At 39.5% G+C, this 20,585-nt stretch overlaps 1 protein-coding gene across 4 annotated transcripts in view; it reads left to right on the top strand.

Moving 5' to 3' along the window:
- The window catches only part of Sgcd (sarcoglycan delta), a 601,123-nt gene that overhangs the window by 486,687 nt on the left and 93,851 nt on the right, over positions 1 to 20,585 (top strand). For all 4 annotated transcript variants that reach the window (XM_040747904.1, XM_040747903.1, XM_040747906.1 and 1 more), the window contains 1 exon segment: positions 18,203 to 18,275. In XM_040747904.1, the coding sequence (XP_040603838.1) occupies positions 18,203 to 18,275 (73 nt within the window).

Here is a 20,585-nt window from a genome sequence, read left to right as displayed (position 1 = left end):
CATCAGAAAACATTCATACACTTGTGACAGAACCCCATAGTTAAAGAACACCATGAGAATGCAGTCCTCACCTGGAACAGAGGCAGTGGGTTATCATCCAAGTGACAATGTAGTCCTGTCACCTGAATGATCAAGGAATAGAAAAATGAGTCATGGGACAGGAGTGAGGAATATTTGCCCTCATGCTGCAATTTGACTGTGGCGGAATCTGTACTTCCTGTTGGTGACAGTGTCCTGGAGATTAAAAGTGTGGATCATTTATCTCTATTCTAATCAAAGAAGTTGCTTGATTTCTTCTAGAAGTGAATGAGGAGAATGGGGTAGATCTGAACCTTTCAAAGTTGCCTGACATGCTGAATTCTGTCCATGGATAACTGGATTCCACTCTGTCCAAATGAGATGCATGCCCCCATCCTAATGTAACTGTTTAGGGGTGCCTAGATAGGTCATCACTATTATAATCCAGAGATGCCATGAGGATAAAATAAGAACAAGACCTGATTCTAAACTCTGACATATGTCAACACTATTTCATGTTTAATATCATAGAACAGATGACATTCAATTCTAATATGAGAAAGCTTGCTGATGTGTATTGCTGTTAATTGAGCTTTAGTAGAGAAGCTCTAGGTTAGAGGGAAAGTACAGAGATCATTGATGAAGTACAACTATAAATGGAATTATGTGTCCCTAGCTCTGTGCCCTCTACACACTTAGAGATTCATGCTGATCCTTCTGATTACAAATGAGATTCTTGCTCCCTCTACAGTGTCTAATAACCATACATGCAGCAGATGAACAATTAAAGACTAACCACTAGTAAGTATGACCCTACTTTCTCTTTTACCCAGGACTCAGATTCACAGTAGTAGCAGGAGGAAGGAACTACAGGTAAGGGTTCTTTAGAGTAGAGAAACAAAAGGATTTAAGGATATTGGTTTGACCCTCTACCTCCCTTTGGAGTCAGGGATAGTATCTTAAACTACTTCTGCTCATGGTGCAAGGAAGGTAGAAGCTCGGACAAGACAGGTCTACTTCTAATTGGTAGAAATAGAAGGTTCACTCCTTCTCAATACAGCATGAATGGTGTCTGTTGTATTCAGTCATCACTTATGAAATATTATATTTGCAATAGACTTTGAGGGAGGTTGAAATAATACAGACATCTGCTTTACACTTAATATGTACTTTCTGTTGCTTTATACATGTAACATTCATTCTATAACACAGGGCTTATTTCTTCTGTATCCCTCGGGTCTTTCCATGTACCTGTTTCTGCAGGTACAAATATCTATTTGCATTGGGGTAAATGGTAAGCTGGGTCTGTCATACCAGGAGCTTTATAATGTAAAGAAGTGGACCTGTTATTTTAATGTGTGTGCTTGTCCAGAATGCACAGTCCAAAGATGCAACATTATAAAAATAAGATGAAATCATAAAATAAAATGGTGGCAGCCATGTCATGTGTTCAGTGTAAGAAAGAAGCCCAAGCTTCCCATGGCAGCACAGATGTAAGTACACAGCTTCATCTGTTTATGATGCTAGGTTGTGCTAAAATTGGTGCCATTTCCTGTTCTCCCCCTAAGGCTGATTTGGCCCAATCCCGAAATGAGTCCTCAAGTTATGATCAATTGCTCTGTGGGAGAGTGATTTAAGTGGGGTCCCTGTGTCTCTAGAACTCCTTTTCACTGATAGATTAAAGGGACTGTCAACTCCATCTGTTTAGTGAGCTTCTCTTTGAGCTGTTCCCATTTATCATGAAAATCATAGAGGGACTTTTTGCATTGCTGAGTAACCGGGTTCAGAAAAATGAGCCCAAACTGATTGATTTGTTGGTGTCTGGCATCCTCAGAATTAGGCCTTGAGCTAGAATTTTTAGAGAACTCTTAGAAATGACACAGAAAATGGAACAGACCTAGGTGGAAGTTTTGCTTTTTACCTTAGATTAACCATGCTAGCTTAATCTTCTCACTTTTAGGAAACCTACATACGAAAGCACACATTGTAATGATTAAGAGTCTGTAATGGATCCAGGAGAGTTTTCCAGGTGGTGCCATCTGCCATAGTAGTTGTACTTTGCTTACAGTTTCTTCTTGCTTGATAAGCCTGAGCAATTGGTTGGGCAGTAGGTGAAGTTGACATTGTAAGTGCCAGAGCTAAGCTCAGAACAGAGAGGAGGGTTAGAGTTGCATGTATGCTTTGAATGTGATCAATGACAGACTATAGTGGCTACTGAGACTTCACAAACTTTAAAAATCCCAGAATTCAAGCTAAGGGACCTGGGCTCTAGTAACCCATTACTATATATGGAGGTTGTATAACTTCCCAGTAAGGTTATAAACAAAACGTAAACTATGGAAAGACTGTGTATAATCTTCTACCTGCAAAGATAAAGTAGCAAAAGTGTAGACTAATTTGAGCCACTCACCAAAGTATAGAGTCTGGAGTATATTGGGGATTTAATATGAAAGGAAACATCTCTGGCTACATCCTATAATCTATTGATAACTTCTCATTGCCTCAGTGTGTTTTATAATATATGGGAACTCTAATATATATTATCAGTCAGAACATGGGTTTGGATTCGGTTTTAAAATAGGAAATAGGGAAGAAATCATTGGAATTGGGCATCTTGGTTTTGTAAAGTTTTGTCACAATGGAGAAGATGGCCTCACTGTGATGAGTTTAACTTCTTTTCTTTTATCATTTTGTTCACCAAATCACAAAAAGTTGCATAATATTAAAGCATCTTAAAGTTGTCTAATGAACGAGAGAGCGGCATGTAGACAACACATCTGCCTTAGTGGGGAGGAGGAAGATTAGTGTCCCGTGAAACACAGGGAGTCTTCAGGAGCATAATCATTAATCAGGTTTTAATATAGAGGACATAGTGTTCACACCTACTAAAAATGGGAATTCTAGGTAAGTTGGAATGTTTCTAAACCTTACAAATGTGAGGAGAGCACCAGTCCTGAATTCCTAGGTACTCACTATGGAAACGAAATGAGACATGTCATGTAAAGGTCATTCCCCAGTATATTTAGTCAATGCAACTATTTCATCATTATGAGAGTGGTCTATCTCCATTCTTCATTTTCCTCATCTTTATGCTGATAAAAGTGATCAAGACAATGCCAGGCAAATCAGCAATCATATATATATATATATATATATATATATATGTATATATATATTCAATCATTGTTCTTATCTAAATCTTGTATGTTGACAGCCAAATGCACACCTGAGACCCTCAAACAAAGTAATATTTAAATTCTAACTGCCCAACAGCAGATTAACATGCACAGACTCAAGCAATAAACGCTAGAGGAATGTTGATCAAAATGATTTCTAGCACAGAAAATCAGGGATTGTTTATCTGTCCACTGAGTCAAGAAGTAGGAAAAACTGGGTCAAAGTTGAGATCATGAGGGAACAAATAGTTGCTGATGCTGTTTTGGGCACAGTAAAAGGACAATAAATTGGATGTTCTAGTCCAGTTTCAGTATGTATGTAGCAGTGGAAACAGACCTGGGTAGAGAGGTTTAATAGCAGGTATACTTTTAAGTTACAGTGCAAACTGTGGGGCTTATAAATGTTATTGATGTTTGTTCACCCATTATATCCCTAGGACACATAGCAACCACTAAATAACACTGACTGAAGCAATTAATAAACAAACAAATGAGCAGATTCACCTGCCCTGCCTGAAAAAGGGCAATATGGCTCCCAATATTGTGAGTGTTAATTTAATAAGGCCCCATGAGATTAGAATATACATCCCAATATAAAATAATAAGCAGTGCCTGCTCTCCTTAGTGTTGTCATGAAAGCTGAAGCATTTTCATAATGGATCAGAAAGGCATTTTCAGGACCATTTGGTAATCCATCCTTATTTCCTTGTGGATACACAGAGTATTCCATTTGAAAGAGACACTAATGCATTTATGTTAAAACATAGGGATTTACAGCCTGGATTGAAATATATTCTTGGATAGTATACCCTAATCCTGTTTAGGGAAAGGGAAGAATCAACTGCATCAGATTAGTATTGATTAACTGTCACTCGGACTGACAGAGCGACACACGATATGCTTAGCAAAAACTTAAATCAAGCTAAAAAGAAAGAAAGAAATACTCTGCAGATAGAGGTTTTGACACTTGCATTTTTATTTCTGGTTTAAGAGATAATCAGGTCAGCATCTAAAAGCATACTAATTGGCGCTGAATAATTCAGTCATCACAGACACTTCTATTTTTGTTTTATTTCCCCATTTTCTCTCTATACGGTGGTGCTGTTTGTAAGGACAGAGTGAGAAAAAATTAAGAGGCTCACAAGATGCATGTGTTCTTGGACTGGTGAAGAAAGTGAGCTGCTGTCAGCCCTCCTTAGTGTTGTCTCACACCAGTTCAGACTGAAGAACACCTTTGAGCATGCCTGGTGTAATGACTCCTGATGGTAGGTGATATTGGCCATCAATACCATTTCACATTGAGCAGATATTTGATGCAAAGTCCTGTAAATGTCAGGACTACTTTCAATTGTAACTTTGATAGGGCCTAGGGGTGTGACTTGGTTGGTACACTGCTTGCCTAGCATTTGTGTGGGTTTGACTCCTAGCACCACACAAACCAGGCATATAATGCTAGCATTTAAGAAGGTAAAAATAGAAAGATCAGAGCTTAAAGATTATCCTTGGCTACAGAGAGAATTGGAAGCCATACATGAAAACAATCTCAAAAAATAGCAATAATAGGGACTGACAAGATGGCTTGGTAGTTAAGAGCATTGGCTACTCTTCCAGAGGACCCAGGTTTGATTATCAGCACCCGCATGGTGGTTCACAACTGTCTGTAACTACAATCTCAGGGGCATCTGATACCCTCTTCTGACTACACCCCCTTCTGACCTCCTTGTGTACTACATACATATAGTGCACAGACATATATGCAGGGAAGACACCCATGCACATAAAACAAATTAATTAAAATTTAAAAAGTATAGTAAAGTAACTGTTGGAGGTCTCTAGAACCAATCTTCCAGCTTTAGTGAGATGTTGGCGATAAACAATAAGTCACAGATTCTTCTAATATGGATGAAAAATCGTCTGTGTATGTCTAATTGTAACTGACAAACAGCAAATCAATGGGGTTGGAAGAGGACTAATAGAAATGTGCTAGCTTACAGAACTGAGAAGTCTTAAGAGTGGTCCATCGTGATGTTCTTAACTCTCCCTCTGCACTGGTTCCTATTATACAGCAATTTAGTAGACATCACCTCTAAGGAAGAAGCAGAATCTTCTTTGTCTACAGTACCACACAATCTTAGAAAAGCACTGGTGAGCTTGCCAAGGTCACATGTTCTCAGGCTGCTTACACTTTCTAGAGAATCAGACATGCTGATTGGCCAGAAGCTCATTTTCTTCTGTATTTGGGGGAGAGGAAAGGAAGACCTGCAATTAATTAGATTTCATTCTTTTTTCCAAGGCAAATAATTGCTCAAATGGAGATAAAGGGTGTTGAACAAGCAGGCATTGACTCTACCCATATGCACATGTGACGTATTAAAGACCTTTCTCTGGATTTTTGTCTGTCACTGGGTGTGGAAGATTCCACATTGATGAATGACACGAATGAAGCTTTACCTTTTTACTGTTCTGTCATTTCTTACAGCTAGATTCTTCATGTGGTTGATAATAAGGAGGAGTTTGGTGACTGTCTGAGGCAGCAGCAGAAGTAAAGGGGATGGAAATGCAAGACTTTTATAGTTGCCATGGATTGGTCTTAGAGAAGAAAAGTAATGTGGAGGTCTCACATATTCCCAAGCTTTTCATCCACCCAACTACCTAATGAGTGATGATTTCTCTTCAAAGAGCTCATTAAAGTTGCTGAAACACAAGTCCATCCTGCCCCTGTGGTACAGATCTGGCATCTGTGGAGTCAAGCATGGTGCAACATACTTACAGTTGTACCACCACAGAGGCAGAAGTAGGAGGGTATCTGCACAGTTGAGACCATCCTGGTCTCCACAGCAAGTACATAGGGAGAACTTCCTGAAATGGGGAGAGGAGATTATAGAGACTATTTAGGAGATACCTAAGGATGTGTACAGTTTCATAGGAAAGAGCCTAGTCAACTTGGGCCATGAGAAAAGTAAAAAAGCTTATAAGCCTGTGAGAAGGTAAGTTGTGAACAGCTTGTTACATATGGTCAAGCATCATGAGACCTACAGCAAAAAAAAAATTAAGTTACTAGAGTCTATGTGTTCACTCCATTCCCCAGAGGCCAAGTGACCTCTTTTTTATCTGCTTTGCTCTTTCACATTTTCCCACTGAGACGACACTTTTTGTACTTTTCAACATGACACCTACTCAAAATATATGTGAGGAAGCTTAAAATATTATGTCTGATACAATTTTGTCTGGCATCTCATTCTAACCTTGTTCCTGAAGAGGGAGGAATGATGTCTGTATAGGCACATTGGTGATGCTCAGTAAGTGCTGACCATTGCTATCTAGTACCACTAATTACCGAAAACACACTTTGTACTCAGGTCCCGTGGTTAAGCTATAATGTAATTGATCAAAGGGGATCAAAGATGGTCCTTTAGCAGAGAAGCTGCTGAGTAGGGTGTATACAGATGGAGATTATGGTTCTGTTCTTTGCCTGCAGGCAGTAGTTTGTAGATATGAATCATAATTCTCAATACAATTGAAAAGGTAACACATGAGCAGGGAATTATAAGCACAGGTTGCCAGCTTGACTCACTGGTGTTCAAATGCTACTCTCACAATTGCCTCTGTGGAACCTTCCTGTTCCCCATCTGGAAGTACGCACATGATGCCTCTCGCCACATAGAGGCACAGTGTGAATTAGATGAATAAACACATGACATTCTTAGAAAAATATCTTGCCAGCAAGAAGTACTCATGAAATGTCAGTAACCACTTGACTTTTGCTGTCTCCATCTGTCTTGAGCTCTTACAGTGGTCCAGCAGGATATCCCATCCCAATCACAACCATGTTGTTCAAAAATTGAGGAAGCATTTGAGATGTCATGAAAATATGGGCAGGCCATATTGGTCCATTATGATTACCTCTGATATCTTCAACTTCTTGGCCTTTCTGATTATTGAAAAACTATCTACTTTCCTATTAGCGTTGATGGCTGATGGGGAAAGAAGAGTCCATCTTCTTCAGGGATATGGCCTCTGGCAGGTTACCCATGCTCCAGTGAATGGCCCAACTCCAGCTCAGTGGATTATGTAGAATACACAAAAAATATATGAAGTTGGGAATTGGATGTGGGGAGAGCCTGGAAGATGTAAGGTGTCAAGGGGTAGATATAATCAAAATGCATTGTATATGCATATGACACCCTCCCATAATAAACAAATACATTTAAAAAAACATCAATTCTGAGGTTAAGACCAGGCTGGGAAAACCCACAGAAACAGCTGACCTGAACAAGGGGGAGCTTATGGATCCCAGACTGACATTTGGGAAACCAGCATAGGACCAAACCAGGACCCCTGAACATGGCTGTCAGTTAGGAGACCTGGACAGTCTATGGGGCCTCTGGTAGTGGATCAGTATTTATCCCTAGAGTACAAATGGATTTTGGGAGTCCGTTCCCCATAGAGGAATACTCTCTCAGCCTAGACACACAGAGAAAGCGCCTAGGCCCTGTCCCAAATGATGTGACAGTCATTGATGATCCCCCATGGAAGGCCTCACCCTCTCTGGGGAGCAGAAGGGGGATGGGATGGGGGATTGGTGGGGGACCCAAGAACTGGTGGGAAAAGTCAACCTCCCACAAATTAATGCAAGATTGCTTCTGTTCAAGTATAAAGATAAAGAGTGATTTGCACAGTAAAATCTTTTCATTTATTGTGAAAAATAGCTTTAAAGATATGACCCATTGGAAGGGTCAAGGGTCAATTTACTTCTCTCCCTTGATGGTGCATATATTAGTATTGAGTTTCAGACAGCAGTGAGTCGTGAAATTCCCTTAATATGAAAGAAACAAGACCCAGGGACTAAGCAAGTGCAACCGTAAACAGTTTCTGGTGTCTTTATGGTGGCAAGATCAACCACTAGGTATCTGAAAGCCTCCATGATTGGGAAGATGACTCTTATAGTTCTATTTGTACAACATGTAGAGAAATAAGGAACAAGAGTGACACGAGTGGAACCAGCCACCTTTGCTATGTCCCATCTATGGGCAGTAAAACTTGCCCAGTACCTCTCTCCAGAAGGGTATTCCATCTCTCATTAGGCAGGGTTATATGATAGACATGGTCTCTCCTAGTTTGAAGACAGTAAAGAAGGGTGGTTATTTAGCGGGAGCCATTGGTCTCATTAATAGTACTGGAATTTTTGTTTGAAAGAGATAGTAGTACTGGGATCTTTGTTTGATTGCTGCAATAATATGCTGACCATCCTGGACTAAAGTAATAGATAAGGTCAAAATAAGAGTCGCCTTTAAGCCACCTGCAAAGTATGCCCACCTTAAGGCTTCCTTTCCTAACATGGTTGTATTCAGAATGAAATCTTTTAAGTGCTTTTCTTAATTCTGTGAAAGCCCCATCACCTGTATTAAGATTTCATTTTGCTATTTTTCCCTTTTTCAGTCATCTTCTTATCTCCAATAAATGATTTCCTTAAGTTTCTCCAATTACGTTTTCAACTGTGTCTCTATGTGGTTCTCAATTAATACTTCAATTTCCTTCTCTGTAGGAAAGCATCACCACCCACCTGCTCTGCTACAGGAGCGATAAGTTCAGCTTCTTTTTCTGTGGCAAAGAAAACATTAGAAACCCTGTCTGCCTTATGTCCTCAGGTCTCTCAACCTCCATTGACTCTCTTGGTGTTGATTGCTCTCATGGTGAGAGACACTTGAGAGTAGAGATTTCCATTGAGCCTCCCACCTACCCTTCAGTCCCAGGTGGAAGGGCAGGACGCCGCAAGGTTTATTTTGTCTCTCTCTTTTTCTCCTGCTTCCCCTGGTCCTGGCCACCTGTCCCACACAGACCCGGAGTGCAGCATTTATACAAGGGCACATTCATGCAATGCACAGTGTGCCATCTTTGAGTAGCCATTGTATTGCTGTCTGTGACAGAGGTCACATAGCGCCCCTCTCCTTGTTAGGGATGCTCTGCTATACATAGGTCCTCTGAAATCAGAGGACAATCTACATTAGATGTTCCATCCATGTTAAACACAATCAATGAGATGTGTTGGCGAACGCCTTTAATCCCAGAACTCGGGAGGCAGAGGCAGGCGGATCTCTGTGAGTTCGAGGCTAGCCTGCTCTACAAGAGGGAGTTCCAGGACAGTCTCTAAAGCAATACAGAGAAACCCCGTCTCGAAAAACCAAAAACAAACAAAAAGTATTATTTTTGTAGTTTTTTTTTTACTATAAAAGATAAAATAGGCATAAGAAACTGAAATGACATTACTTGCTGCTTGGATGATTCCATTTTTCTTTTTCTTTTTTCTTTATCCAGTTTGGACATAATGATACAGCAAACATGAGTTTGGGTCTATCAGTTTCTCAATGAGAGTTTGTTTAGTTAAACTATGTGTCCCTCCATAACTTCCTTGGATATTTCTATATATTCATCTTAAATTGTCTTACAGTTTCACAGTACACAAATGTTCATAATGTGCACATCAATGGTATGATGGGTTGGGCAAAGCTCCTAGAGTACTTAAAAGAGAACTCATTGCATTATTCTCTGGTACTAATATTCAGAGCAGTTAATGATGCTCTGTTATTTCTCAGGCCTTCTCTTTTTGCTCTCATTTTCTTCTAACACAATGAACAAAGCATATCCACCTATTGAACATCTTGATGCGACAACAAAATAATAGCAAAACATTGATGTGGTGTAATGAATTTCACTATATGCTGTACTCAATATACATGCAAGTGTACCATATATACATATAAAACAATACAATATATACATGCAAATACACATGCATACACCACTAAGCATAAAGATTTCTTTAGCCCTCTGTTTTTGTTATTTTTCTTATCACATTGACAAAATAACCACAAAGACAATGGAAGGAAGGGTTTATTCTAGCTTATAGTATAAAAGGATGCAATCAATCATGATGAGGAAGGTATGCTGGTAGGAGCAAGAGACCAGCTGGAAATGTTGCACCTGCAGTCAAGAAGCAGAGACCTACCATTGCTCCTGTGCAACTTGCTTTCTGCTGTGTATGCAGCCTATTTTCCTATCCTATAGAATGGTACCACCCACATTTCCATGGATTTTCCTATCTCCATTAGCCTAATTGAGACAACCCCTCCCATACATGTCCAGAGATTTGTTTCCAGGAAGATTCTACATCCTATCAAGCTGACAATAAATATAAACCATTGCACCCTCAAAGAATCAGTACTTGTTAGCTTGTCAACATTCAGGCAATACCATCTGCCTAAAAAATGCATGATTTATAGTAATGTCACTCATGAAATTAATTTTTCCTCATCTAACTATATAACTGCATAGCTGTAATAAGATACTGTGAATGTAAGCTCAAACTTTCTCACTGAAAATTGTCCTGCTCTGTACAATAAATACACACTGCATGACAGTGATAGACTTAGAATAACTATGAATTTTACTAATACTTTGAATTTTAAATTTTTTCATTTATTTATTCATGTGTGAGAGCACATATGTGCCACAACACATGTGTGGAGGCCAGAGGACAACTTGCAAGAGTTTATCCTTTCACTACATGGGTTCTAGGAGTCAACCTGAGGTCATCAGGGTTGGAAGCAGGCTCTTTACCCATGTGCTAGCCCAAAATTTATGACCCTCTTGAATTTTATTAACTTGCATTTCCATGAAAAGGAACATCTGAGTCAATTTTCTCTACAAACCATGTATGGAGAAGGTCTCCTGCAAATGATGGCTGAATGGATTAATTACCTATTCTTTTTAGGTTAGGAGAATGTATCCTAATCCCACAAAAGAAAATATTTTCTGTGTATCCTAGAGACTGCTCACAACAACTACAGATGTTTTGCATTAGCAGCTTAATAAATGCCACTAGGGAAGACATGCTGTGATTAAACTGCCCCAAGTGACTTTTTCCATGAAAAGTTTGTATCTAGGATTTACTTATTCCTCATATCTGCAAAGGCCTTGAGATGGTGGCCTCCATTTTCACCATGCACAATCCCATAAGTTGAGGAAACTCAGCATCCTATCCAATTCTCAGTTCATTTCACAACTCCGACTAAATATAACCCAAAATTTCCTTGGGAAAATGTAACAGCATGTTGCTCTCAGGGGTTCATGCTAATAATTAAATGTGGAGGTTGGGGAGAGTACTCTGTTATTCAAGTGCTCGCTACCTAAGTGCAAGGATCTAAACCGTCTTATCCCCAGCACCCACATAAAGAGTCAGGGGTGTGTGGTGACACTGGCTTAGAGTCACAGGAGCTTAGGGAGACAGAAACAGGTGAATCTCTAGAATTTGCTGGCCAGCCCAGCCTAATCAACAAGCCCTAGGTCCCAAGGAGAGCCTTGACTGCAAAAGTTAAGTGAGCAGCCTCTGAACAATAGCAGAAGTTGAACCCTGGCCTCTACATATGGAGGCACATATGTGCAGTCATAAAAATTTGCACTTATATACACACACACACACACAATATGAAAACAGTTGATTATGGGGAATTTCTTGAGGTCATTGTCTGACAAGTTACACTATACTTACCATGGTTCCTGTGCTATAGAAGGTACCAGCTTATATAAAAATGCATCTTCAACCTAAGAAATACTATATTTGAGTATTAAGTCATTTCCAGGTTCAATATTTTGAACTTAGACAAAAACTTTCTCACTGGTTCAAGAAATAATTCTAATATTGATAGCTATATGAAAACCTTTTTTATCTAATATTTTACCAGAAAAAATATTTTTTGCCAAGTATGTTCATTTTCAGTTAATTATTTGTGTTCTTCTGTAATTACTAAAATGCATTACTAGTGAATATATCAGGTGGTTTTAATTTAAATTTTCTTATGTTTCCTGCTTCATTGTAAGAAAACTAAGGCTCGCAGGCAGTGGTGGTAGATGCCTTTAATCCCAGCACTGAGGAGGCAGAGGCTGGCGGATCTCTGTGAGTTCAAGGCCAGCCTGGTCTACAGAACGAGTTCCAGGACAAGCTCCAAAGCTACACAGAGAAACCCTGTCTTGAAAAAGCCAAAAGAAAATAAGAAGAAAAGAAAAAGAAAGCTAAAGCTGGAGTTTAGTGACTGAAATATCAAATACTGAGATGAGTGGATGTTGTTTTAGGAGTGTGTGGTTTCCTTGGGCATAGCTGGCCTTGAGCATTTGTTCACTTGGCTTGAACACTCATCTTGGGTTTTTTCTAGGGCTCTGTGATCAACCTTCCAGCCCCTCTTGTTCAGTAAATCCCCAAGCCCTGGTGGTTCCCTCCTCGGTATGTCCACCGCTCATCCAGTCCCCTTCCTGTGTGTGAGTTCTCTAGCCCCACCTTCACTCCCCGCTCTCCACATCTTTCTTTGCATCTGTGGTTGTATTCTCCATGCTGCAGCATGGCATCTGAATGTCACTGTCAGCATGGGCTGCACAGCTCTACAGAGGACTTGTATTTCTTGGAAGTAGAGAAGTCTGAATTCTGATGCCAGAATGGACAGACTCATCTTCCTGACTTAAAGATGGCCAAATTCCTGCTCTCCTTACATTAGGGATGGGAGATGTGTGCTAGTCTGTCTTTTCTTATGACTCTTATCCTGGGATAGTAAACAGGTGACGCAAAAAGGACTTACCTGGCATTTCTTTTTATATGAGCACCAATCCCAATCATCGGGGTTCCAACCTCATGAATTCTTCAAAATCTAGTTAAATCCTTGCTCTGTCTAGGGTTTCTATTGCTTTGATAAAATACAATGACCAAAAAAGTACTTTGAGTAGGAAAGGGTTCATTTCATCTAATACTTCTAGGTAAGTGACTCGATAACTGAGAGAAGTCAGGGCAGGAACTCAAACATGGCAGGGACTGATGCAGAGGCCATGGAGAAGTACTTGCTCTTTATGGTTTTATCAGCCTGCTTTCTTATAGAACCCAGGGTCACCATCCCAAAGCTGGCACTACCCACAGTGAGCTGGACCATCCATATCAACCACTCATTAATAAAACACACTGAAAGCTTGCCCACATGCCAATCCAATTGTAACATTTTTTTCAGTTGAGACTCCCTTTTCCAAAATGACTCTAGTTTATATCAGATTTCTGGGGGGAAAAATACCAGTATATTTCCCAAAGCCCCATTTTGTGCTGTCGTCTCAATGGGAGTTAAGATTTCAATACATTAATATTTGGTTGATATAATAGACACTCAGTCTTTTTATTGCTACACCCCTCTCTTGGCATGTTCATTCTAAATGACTTCTCAGATATCAGCAAAACTTCAGTTCTTCTTAAAACTTGAGGGCTATGTCTCAAAGATTTGTTGAGGGATCACGATAATGTCATAAAACTCCTATGGTGCTCTGTTTTCTTCTTGGAAAAGAAAGACCATAGGCTGGCAAAATGGCCATGTTCCCATGATGATATAACTCCCACCAGCACTTTTATCAGTATATATTCTTATTCGTGAGCTCATTTGATTGCCAACGGTTTCTGCTAGTTGAATATGATAGCAGAAGTTGTGCCAGTCTACCACCTGTGACTGTGTATTCCTGATTCTGAGACCTACAGCTGCCTGCTCAACACACACATGCTGAATGAATTGAACTTTGGGTTTAGCTGCATACCATAATCTTCTCCCAGTTCATGAGGGTATGTCATCTAGTCAGTTACCTGAACTATTATAAAAGAACAGAACTGGAAGTGACCTAGCGAAGTATGGAATCCACCCAATCCCACTTTAAATAACTTCAAACCAACCATATTTTACTAGGTAGGATAAGAATGTGTTTTTATTCCAATATTGGATTACCACATGGATAAGGAAGGAAAACTAAAAAAGGGTGATGGAAAGCATGGCCAAATGGTTGATTTTGTTTCTTGGAAAATCAGGAATGGGAAACAGAAGAGCTAATGTTTAGTTCTGGATTTCCCTAAGTTTACTTTTCCAAGTTTTAAAATGTTAGATATAATGTTTATAGTTTCATTATTTTCACCTATAATAAATGTTGCTTTCTGCTAGTTCATCTCTTACAGAATTCATTTCCTGATGCTTTTATTCTGCCAATGAAGTACAGTTTAGGGATAGTGTAGTAGCTGCTTAGCAAATGCAGGACCCTAGATCCAATCACTGGCAGCACAAAAATTTAACACTGCAAAACTTCTTTCTGATATATTCTAGAGTTCTTTGTTTCTCCAGGAGGAAAATGAGGTGGGCAAGGATGAAAGTCTACTTATATCAGGTGATGACCTCACAAAATTTTAGATTTAGAAAGTAGTGTCTCTACTACTTAGTTCATTTCATTTACACTTGAGGAAATGAACACCTAGAGAGGTTGTATGCTATGTATTATACCTTACACACCACAGAGGGAAGACTAGATCTCAGGTCTCCTGACATACAGGACTACTCAAAGGAAAACTGTGGTAACCCTGAACTCTGAACTTGAGTGTCATTTCTAGAGAAGCTATGTTTCTGCTGTTATGGTAATGGTACATTCAAGGTATTTTTTTGTAAGTGTAACCCCTACCTGAGCTAGTAGGGAAAAGAGCCATTGAGCTGAACTCTATGGTGCATCAAGCTACTTTAGATAGATCTGTCACATGCTTTATAAGTTCCTGATTGATTGCATGGAATTAAGTTATTGGGCAGAGAACCAGCTAATGGAAACACATCGATGAAATCATTTTTGAGGGACATTAAATGGAACTTAAAATAAAGCTGAAATGGTTTTATGGATTTTTCAGTCAAACTGTTTATGAACATTTATTGCCTGTAAATTATATTGTGTCAAAAGAAAGAACCAGTAGGTATCGTTTTATTAGGAGCTTTTTTGGAATAATAAAATCAAGAATAATATATTATCCAAGAATGGTAGAAGACAGGTTTGGGGATGTGTATCAATGATGGCTATCTATAAAAGTAAGAAATGTGGAAATCAGAAATCTGGTAGGATTTACAAATAAAAGATCTTTTTAAAAAGTGTTAATATCTCATATCATTGTAGATATGAGTTGGTTTGGGAAGTCAGGTAACTGGGCCCTTAAAGACAAGCACTACTTGACATGATCCTTGCTATTTGTTTAGACTTGGATAAAAATGGTTAAGTACAGGGCAGATGGATCTGCTGAGAGATCATCCAGAGCAGATGAGAAGATCATTGGGTCTAGAACTGAGGCTGAACTTAAGTTCCCAACCCCAAGCTCCTCAGCTCTATAGCGACAGAACAGTTTTCATGTCCCCAAGATACATATTGCACATCAATAAGATGCCCAGTCTCTTTACCATAAGGCACGCAAACATGACAGCATGTGTGATGACATCTGAAGGCTTGTCCTTGAGTAGGATCTCCCTCTCTAATGTGAATTCCAAGGTGAACTCAGGTGTTCAACCTCACATGACAAGTGATTCACCCACTGGGCTATTTTGCCAGCCTATGTTCCTTCTTTTCCAAAAAGAAAACGGAGCATCCTGGGAGTTACATGTCACCTTCAAGGTCCCTCAGCAAACTTCAGACTTGTTGAAATCTGAATCTAAAGTCATGGCTTTTGGTGCATAGAACACAAAAACACCATTGGCCAAATCCCAGCACAGAACAACTCAGAGGTTACTGGATTAGATGATGAAAGATGAGGAAGTGTGGGCATCTTGCCTTTCCCTCCCTTCCCACAGGGAGTCCTGTTTCCCACCCAGAGATGCCCCTCTGATATTTGTTGCCTTATTTTTCAGTAGGTGCTACATTCACCTGTGTGAACTACTTAGCTACACATCACTAATCACAGCAAGTTAAAAGAGGAATGTCTTGCTTGTGACTTACAACAGAAAGTTCAGAGTGTGGTCATTGGTTTGTCATTCTGTGTGTCTGGGAATGTGTGAGGCAGAGCACAAAAGTCAGAGATGGGAGCAGAAGATGTATGCCACGTGGCAGGCAGGAAACAAAATGAAATAGACACAAAAAGCCAATTAAGACAAGCATAGCCTCCAACAGCATGTACCTACCTCTACTTTCTTCAGCTCAGAGCTCTTCCTAAACCTCCTAAGAACTCCGAAAATGCCAACAACAGCTATGGACGAAACATTCAACACATAAGCCTGGGAGAGGCATTTGGCAGTCAAATAAAAATAGCCTAGCATGGACAAAGCAAGGTGATAACAGTCTTCAAAGCCAAATTTAGTTCGTGTTCAACAAAAGATACATGGTAATCTAGAATCCAGATTGTCCTATTTATACAAAACTACAATGAGGAAATTTCAGGGGCAAAATGAGTAATTTATGTATAACAAAACTTTCAATATTCTTATGTAATTTGCCTAACAATTTGTCAATTTCATTACGTGTATACTTCAACGTGTTTGAAATGCTATGGGATCTTAAAATGCAAGAATTTCAGTTCTGTGGAGATGCTCAGTGGGTAAAGTGCTTATCATGCAAACACAGGGAACTGAGTTTGGCATATTCCAACCAAGCCAGACTTGGTTGGAATACATTTGTGACTTCAGCATTGTGAGGTGGAGACAGATGGATCCCAAGGGTTTGCTATAGCCAGTCTGGCTACAGCAACTGTCCCCAAGTTCAGTGAGAGTCCCTGTCTTGACAAATAAGGTGGGGTGTCATTGAATAAGATACTCAATGTCAACTCTAGTTTCTACATGAGCATGCATGTGTGAACACACCTGAGCACGTATGTATACACACAGACAAACACACAAGTATATCTTTAGAGTGAGAAAGGCTTGAAATGGCCCACACTTAATGTTTCTGCCCAATGAACATGTCAATTCGATGAGATTGCTGCAGGGAGTATGAGCAAGGATACATGATGGAATCTATAGGATTCACTCAGAATCATTATCTTAAAAGTTTGTGCTGATCATCAAGTTATTCCTTCAATGGCTATGTGTAATGTGAGGCCAAAGCACTATTTTCTGATTTACTTGCAGCAGTCAGTTGCTGCATAAGTAAATAAGCAAATTCATTTTTATGGACACATCGTTATACCAAGATACATCTAAAATGAAGTAATAATTACAAATGAGGAGTTTCTAGGCAGTATAAACATGCAAGGCAGTGCTAGAAAGTTGCACATGAGTGCAAGATACTCCACTTTTCTTAACTGCATCAAACACATACACCAAATGTGAAGCGCTTAACTTCTTCAAAGTACAGGATACCGCCCCAGCTATGTTTAATTGAAAAGCTAATGTCCAAAGCAATTGTCCCCGATATACTGCAGGTTGAATGATCTGATATCACTTAAGGAGCATGAAAATCAGGTCATCGCTATGTTTTATAGCTTGAAAGGTTCATCTGATGTTGACAAATGGAATAGATAGAGACTGATAGCTCAAGCAGGAGCTGAATGTCTCATTTGGGCTAGGGATCAATGTTATACTCAGCACAGAAATGTGTACCTCAAGTGATCTCCCATAATGTTCCATTTGCATAACTTTTCAGAATCATAATGCAGAACGTAACTTACAGAAAAAGCTTTAACTTGACACTAGCAAACACTACCATCTAATCCCACGTGACGCAATTCGTACTGCATTTCAGGGAGAGGGCCTCAACTGCTGTATTCAAAACTTCCACTCAGGTGACCATCAATAGTTTATAAGAGAAAAGATTTAAAATCTCTCAATTCAAGACATCTTTTTAAATGCTTTTTTTCCTATTTGAGGCAAAAGTTATCAATTTGAGATTGAGGAGGTGAAACATGGGAGGGGCTCGACGAAGGAAAGGGAGAGGGAACATAATGTAATTGTGTTTTAATTATAAAGATATTTATTTGTTTGTTTTCCTTTTGGAAACTCAGAGGGCAGACTTCCTCCTGGCCTCACTCTGATATAACTAGAATTATCCCTGGTTTCTTTCCAAGGCTTGCTTACAGGAACAGATTCAATCCTGTCCTGTCAGAAGCCCTGAAGCTAGTGGCAATATGCATGCTCTCTGCTCTTATAGCATGCTGCAGATGCCCTGGGTGACCCCACATGTACAATGTCTATTTTGTCTTTTCTCTGTAGGAGCTGAAGGCACAGTCTTTCCCAAATCCATAGAAACACCTAATGTCAGAGCAGACCCCTTCAAGGAATTAAGGTAAGCGTCTAGCTTTGATTTGCACTAATCAGGACTGTTTCCTGTCTTTGGTTGACCAAGGACTCATTTTGAATAATGCTGACATTTAATTTGTATTGAACATGTTAACTGGGAGAGATTGGAGAATTACTCAAGACAGTGATAATTTTTCCTTTTTTTTTCATGAGTGCTTAAGGTCTGGGGTGAGAAGTTGCCAGCTATGAAAATGTGATTGGTGATTAGATTTCTGGGTTGACATTGTCTATTTATTGCTTATTTTTGGTTGTTACAAATTGATAGAGTTAGAAAACAAATCACAATTGGTGTTGATCAGCTGCCCCAAAAGTATTCTAAAAGAAGTTTGATTCTAAACCCAATTCAAATGTCTCTCACTTAACAGAATGTCTAATACTTGATGTTATATAGCACTGGGACTGTATTCTGTAGATATTCTTTGCATCAGGGTTGCTCTTCAAATATCCATAAGTATGGGTCTTAGCAGGGGAGGCATCTGAGATGCTTTATAGTTGTCACAACCATGTAAAATGAAAAATAGCAATATACAGACAGATGGATATAGAGATATAGCCTAAAAGCCATCCTAGATGCTATCATTCCCACAAGAGAAACACATTCAAAACTGTGTGTTGATATGAATACAACTGAGTTTTCTAAGGTCGGATTATAGTCACCTAGAAGCCAGGGGAATGCTGGTTTTCTTTGTGTTTGATAATTCTTTGACCTGACACCAATGGTAAATCACCAGGACAGACAACATTGGCTAACTACTTCACAATAGACATCAACTATAATAAAATGTATCTGCATTGCATGGGCTATATCCTGTCTTTCAGAATGGAGACACTAGATCTGTGCTTTGCTGAAATGGCCACAGCCACAGGGAAACCTGTATTCCCTTAACAGAAACACATTCTTAACCATGAGAAATATATGACTTTATTCCCAAAATCCAGTCATTTCTTCAAAATGTATACTCCCTAAGGATAAAGGGAAATAGATTGAGAGAAAAGAGGGAAATTATTAGGGAGTGAGAACTCAGTCCCCCAAAAAGCATCCCAAATAAGGTGGAGCTGTAGTTACAGGCCAGCTGTCCTACATGTGTGTGAGCATGCATGTATGTTCATGCATGCTTATACATGTGTGATGAATTTAGTACATACACTAGATTTCTGCACTTCCACAGTTACTACAGCAAGTTTCACAAGAGCCAAGACATAGAATCAACTCACTTGTGTCTTGATGGATGAATGAATAAAGAAAATGTGGCAGATGTGTAGTGTCACTGAATTTTAACTCAGAAACTGGATCAAAAAGAAGGGCAGTCTCTGGAGTTTTAGGAATAAGACTCCAGGTTTGGACAGCCTGAATCAGTGTTCTAAGAAAGACATGGGAAGTCTGAGTTTAGGTGGGCCATTGACTGTAGAGATGGTAAAGAAAGACTATCTGGAGGCAGGAGCAGATGCAGAGGCTATGGAGGGGTGCTGCTTACTGGCTTGCTTAACCTGCTATCTTATGGAATCCAGGACTACCTATAAGTCTATATTCTATAAGACTACCAGCCAAGAGATGGTATCACCAATCAGGGGCTGGACCCTCCCCAGTGATCACTAATTGAGAAACTGCCTTACAGCTGGATCTCATGGAGGCTCCTTCCTCTCTAATGACTCTAGCATGTGTCAAGTTGACACACTAAAACAGCCATTACAGACATCTTGTAGCATGACCAACCTTCCAACCTTTTGACATTGCAACATGACCTTGTCATCTGCAAAATTTACACACCATAACAAAGCACAAGGCAGTCAAATTATATGCATATATGCATGCTTGAATACACACATACACATACACACACACACACACACACACACACGTATCTATAAGTAACTTTGTGATTTGTGTTGAGCCCCATCCCTAGCTGTCTTTAGTAATGAGCTACAGATAAATACACCTGTTAGACAAATGGAAAAGATTTCCACTTACGGTTCACAGACGAATTTAGATTAGACTTGTTTGTTTTACATTTTTTAAATTATTGAATTGAATAACAGCATATTTTACTCTATTCTGCAAATTGATCTGATTTTGCCTATGGAGCCAAAAAAAAAACCGTGAACTTGAAGCCCGTGTCCTCTTGCCTCTGTCACCTTCATCCCACTGTGTCTTTGAACTCAAAGAAACAGAATACTTCAAAATGGCACTCCTGGACTTTCGTGAAAAGTAGAGAACCACAAACTGTCCTATTGCTAATGCAACAGAGTGAAAATGGCTAGGTACTATGAGTCAGGAACCCACTAAACTCTTTCCATG

The sequence above is a fragment of the Mesocricetus auratus genome, unplaced genomic scaffold (assembly GCF_017639785.1).
Source record: "Mesocricetus auratus isolate SY011 unplaced genomic scaffold, BCM_Maur_2.0 Super-Scaffold_100007, whole genome shotgun sequence".
Taxonomy (NCBI): Eukaryota; Metazoa; Chordata; class Mammalia; order Rodentia; family Cricetidae; genus Mesocricetus; species Mesocricetus auratus.
The sequence above is the reverse complement of the archived record's forward strand: the minus strand, read 5'-3'. Positions and strand labels throughout refer to the sequence as shown.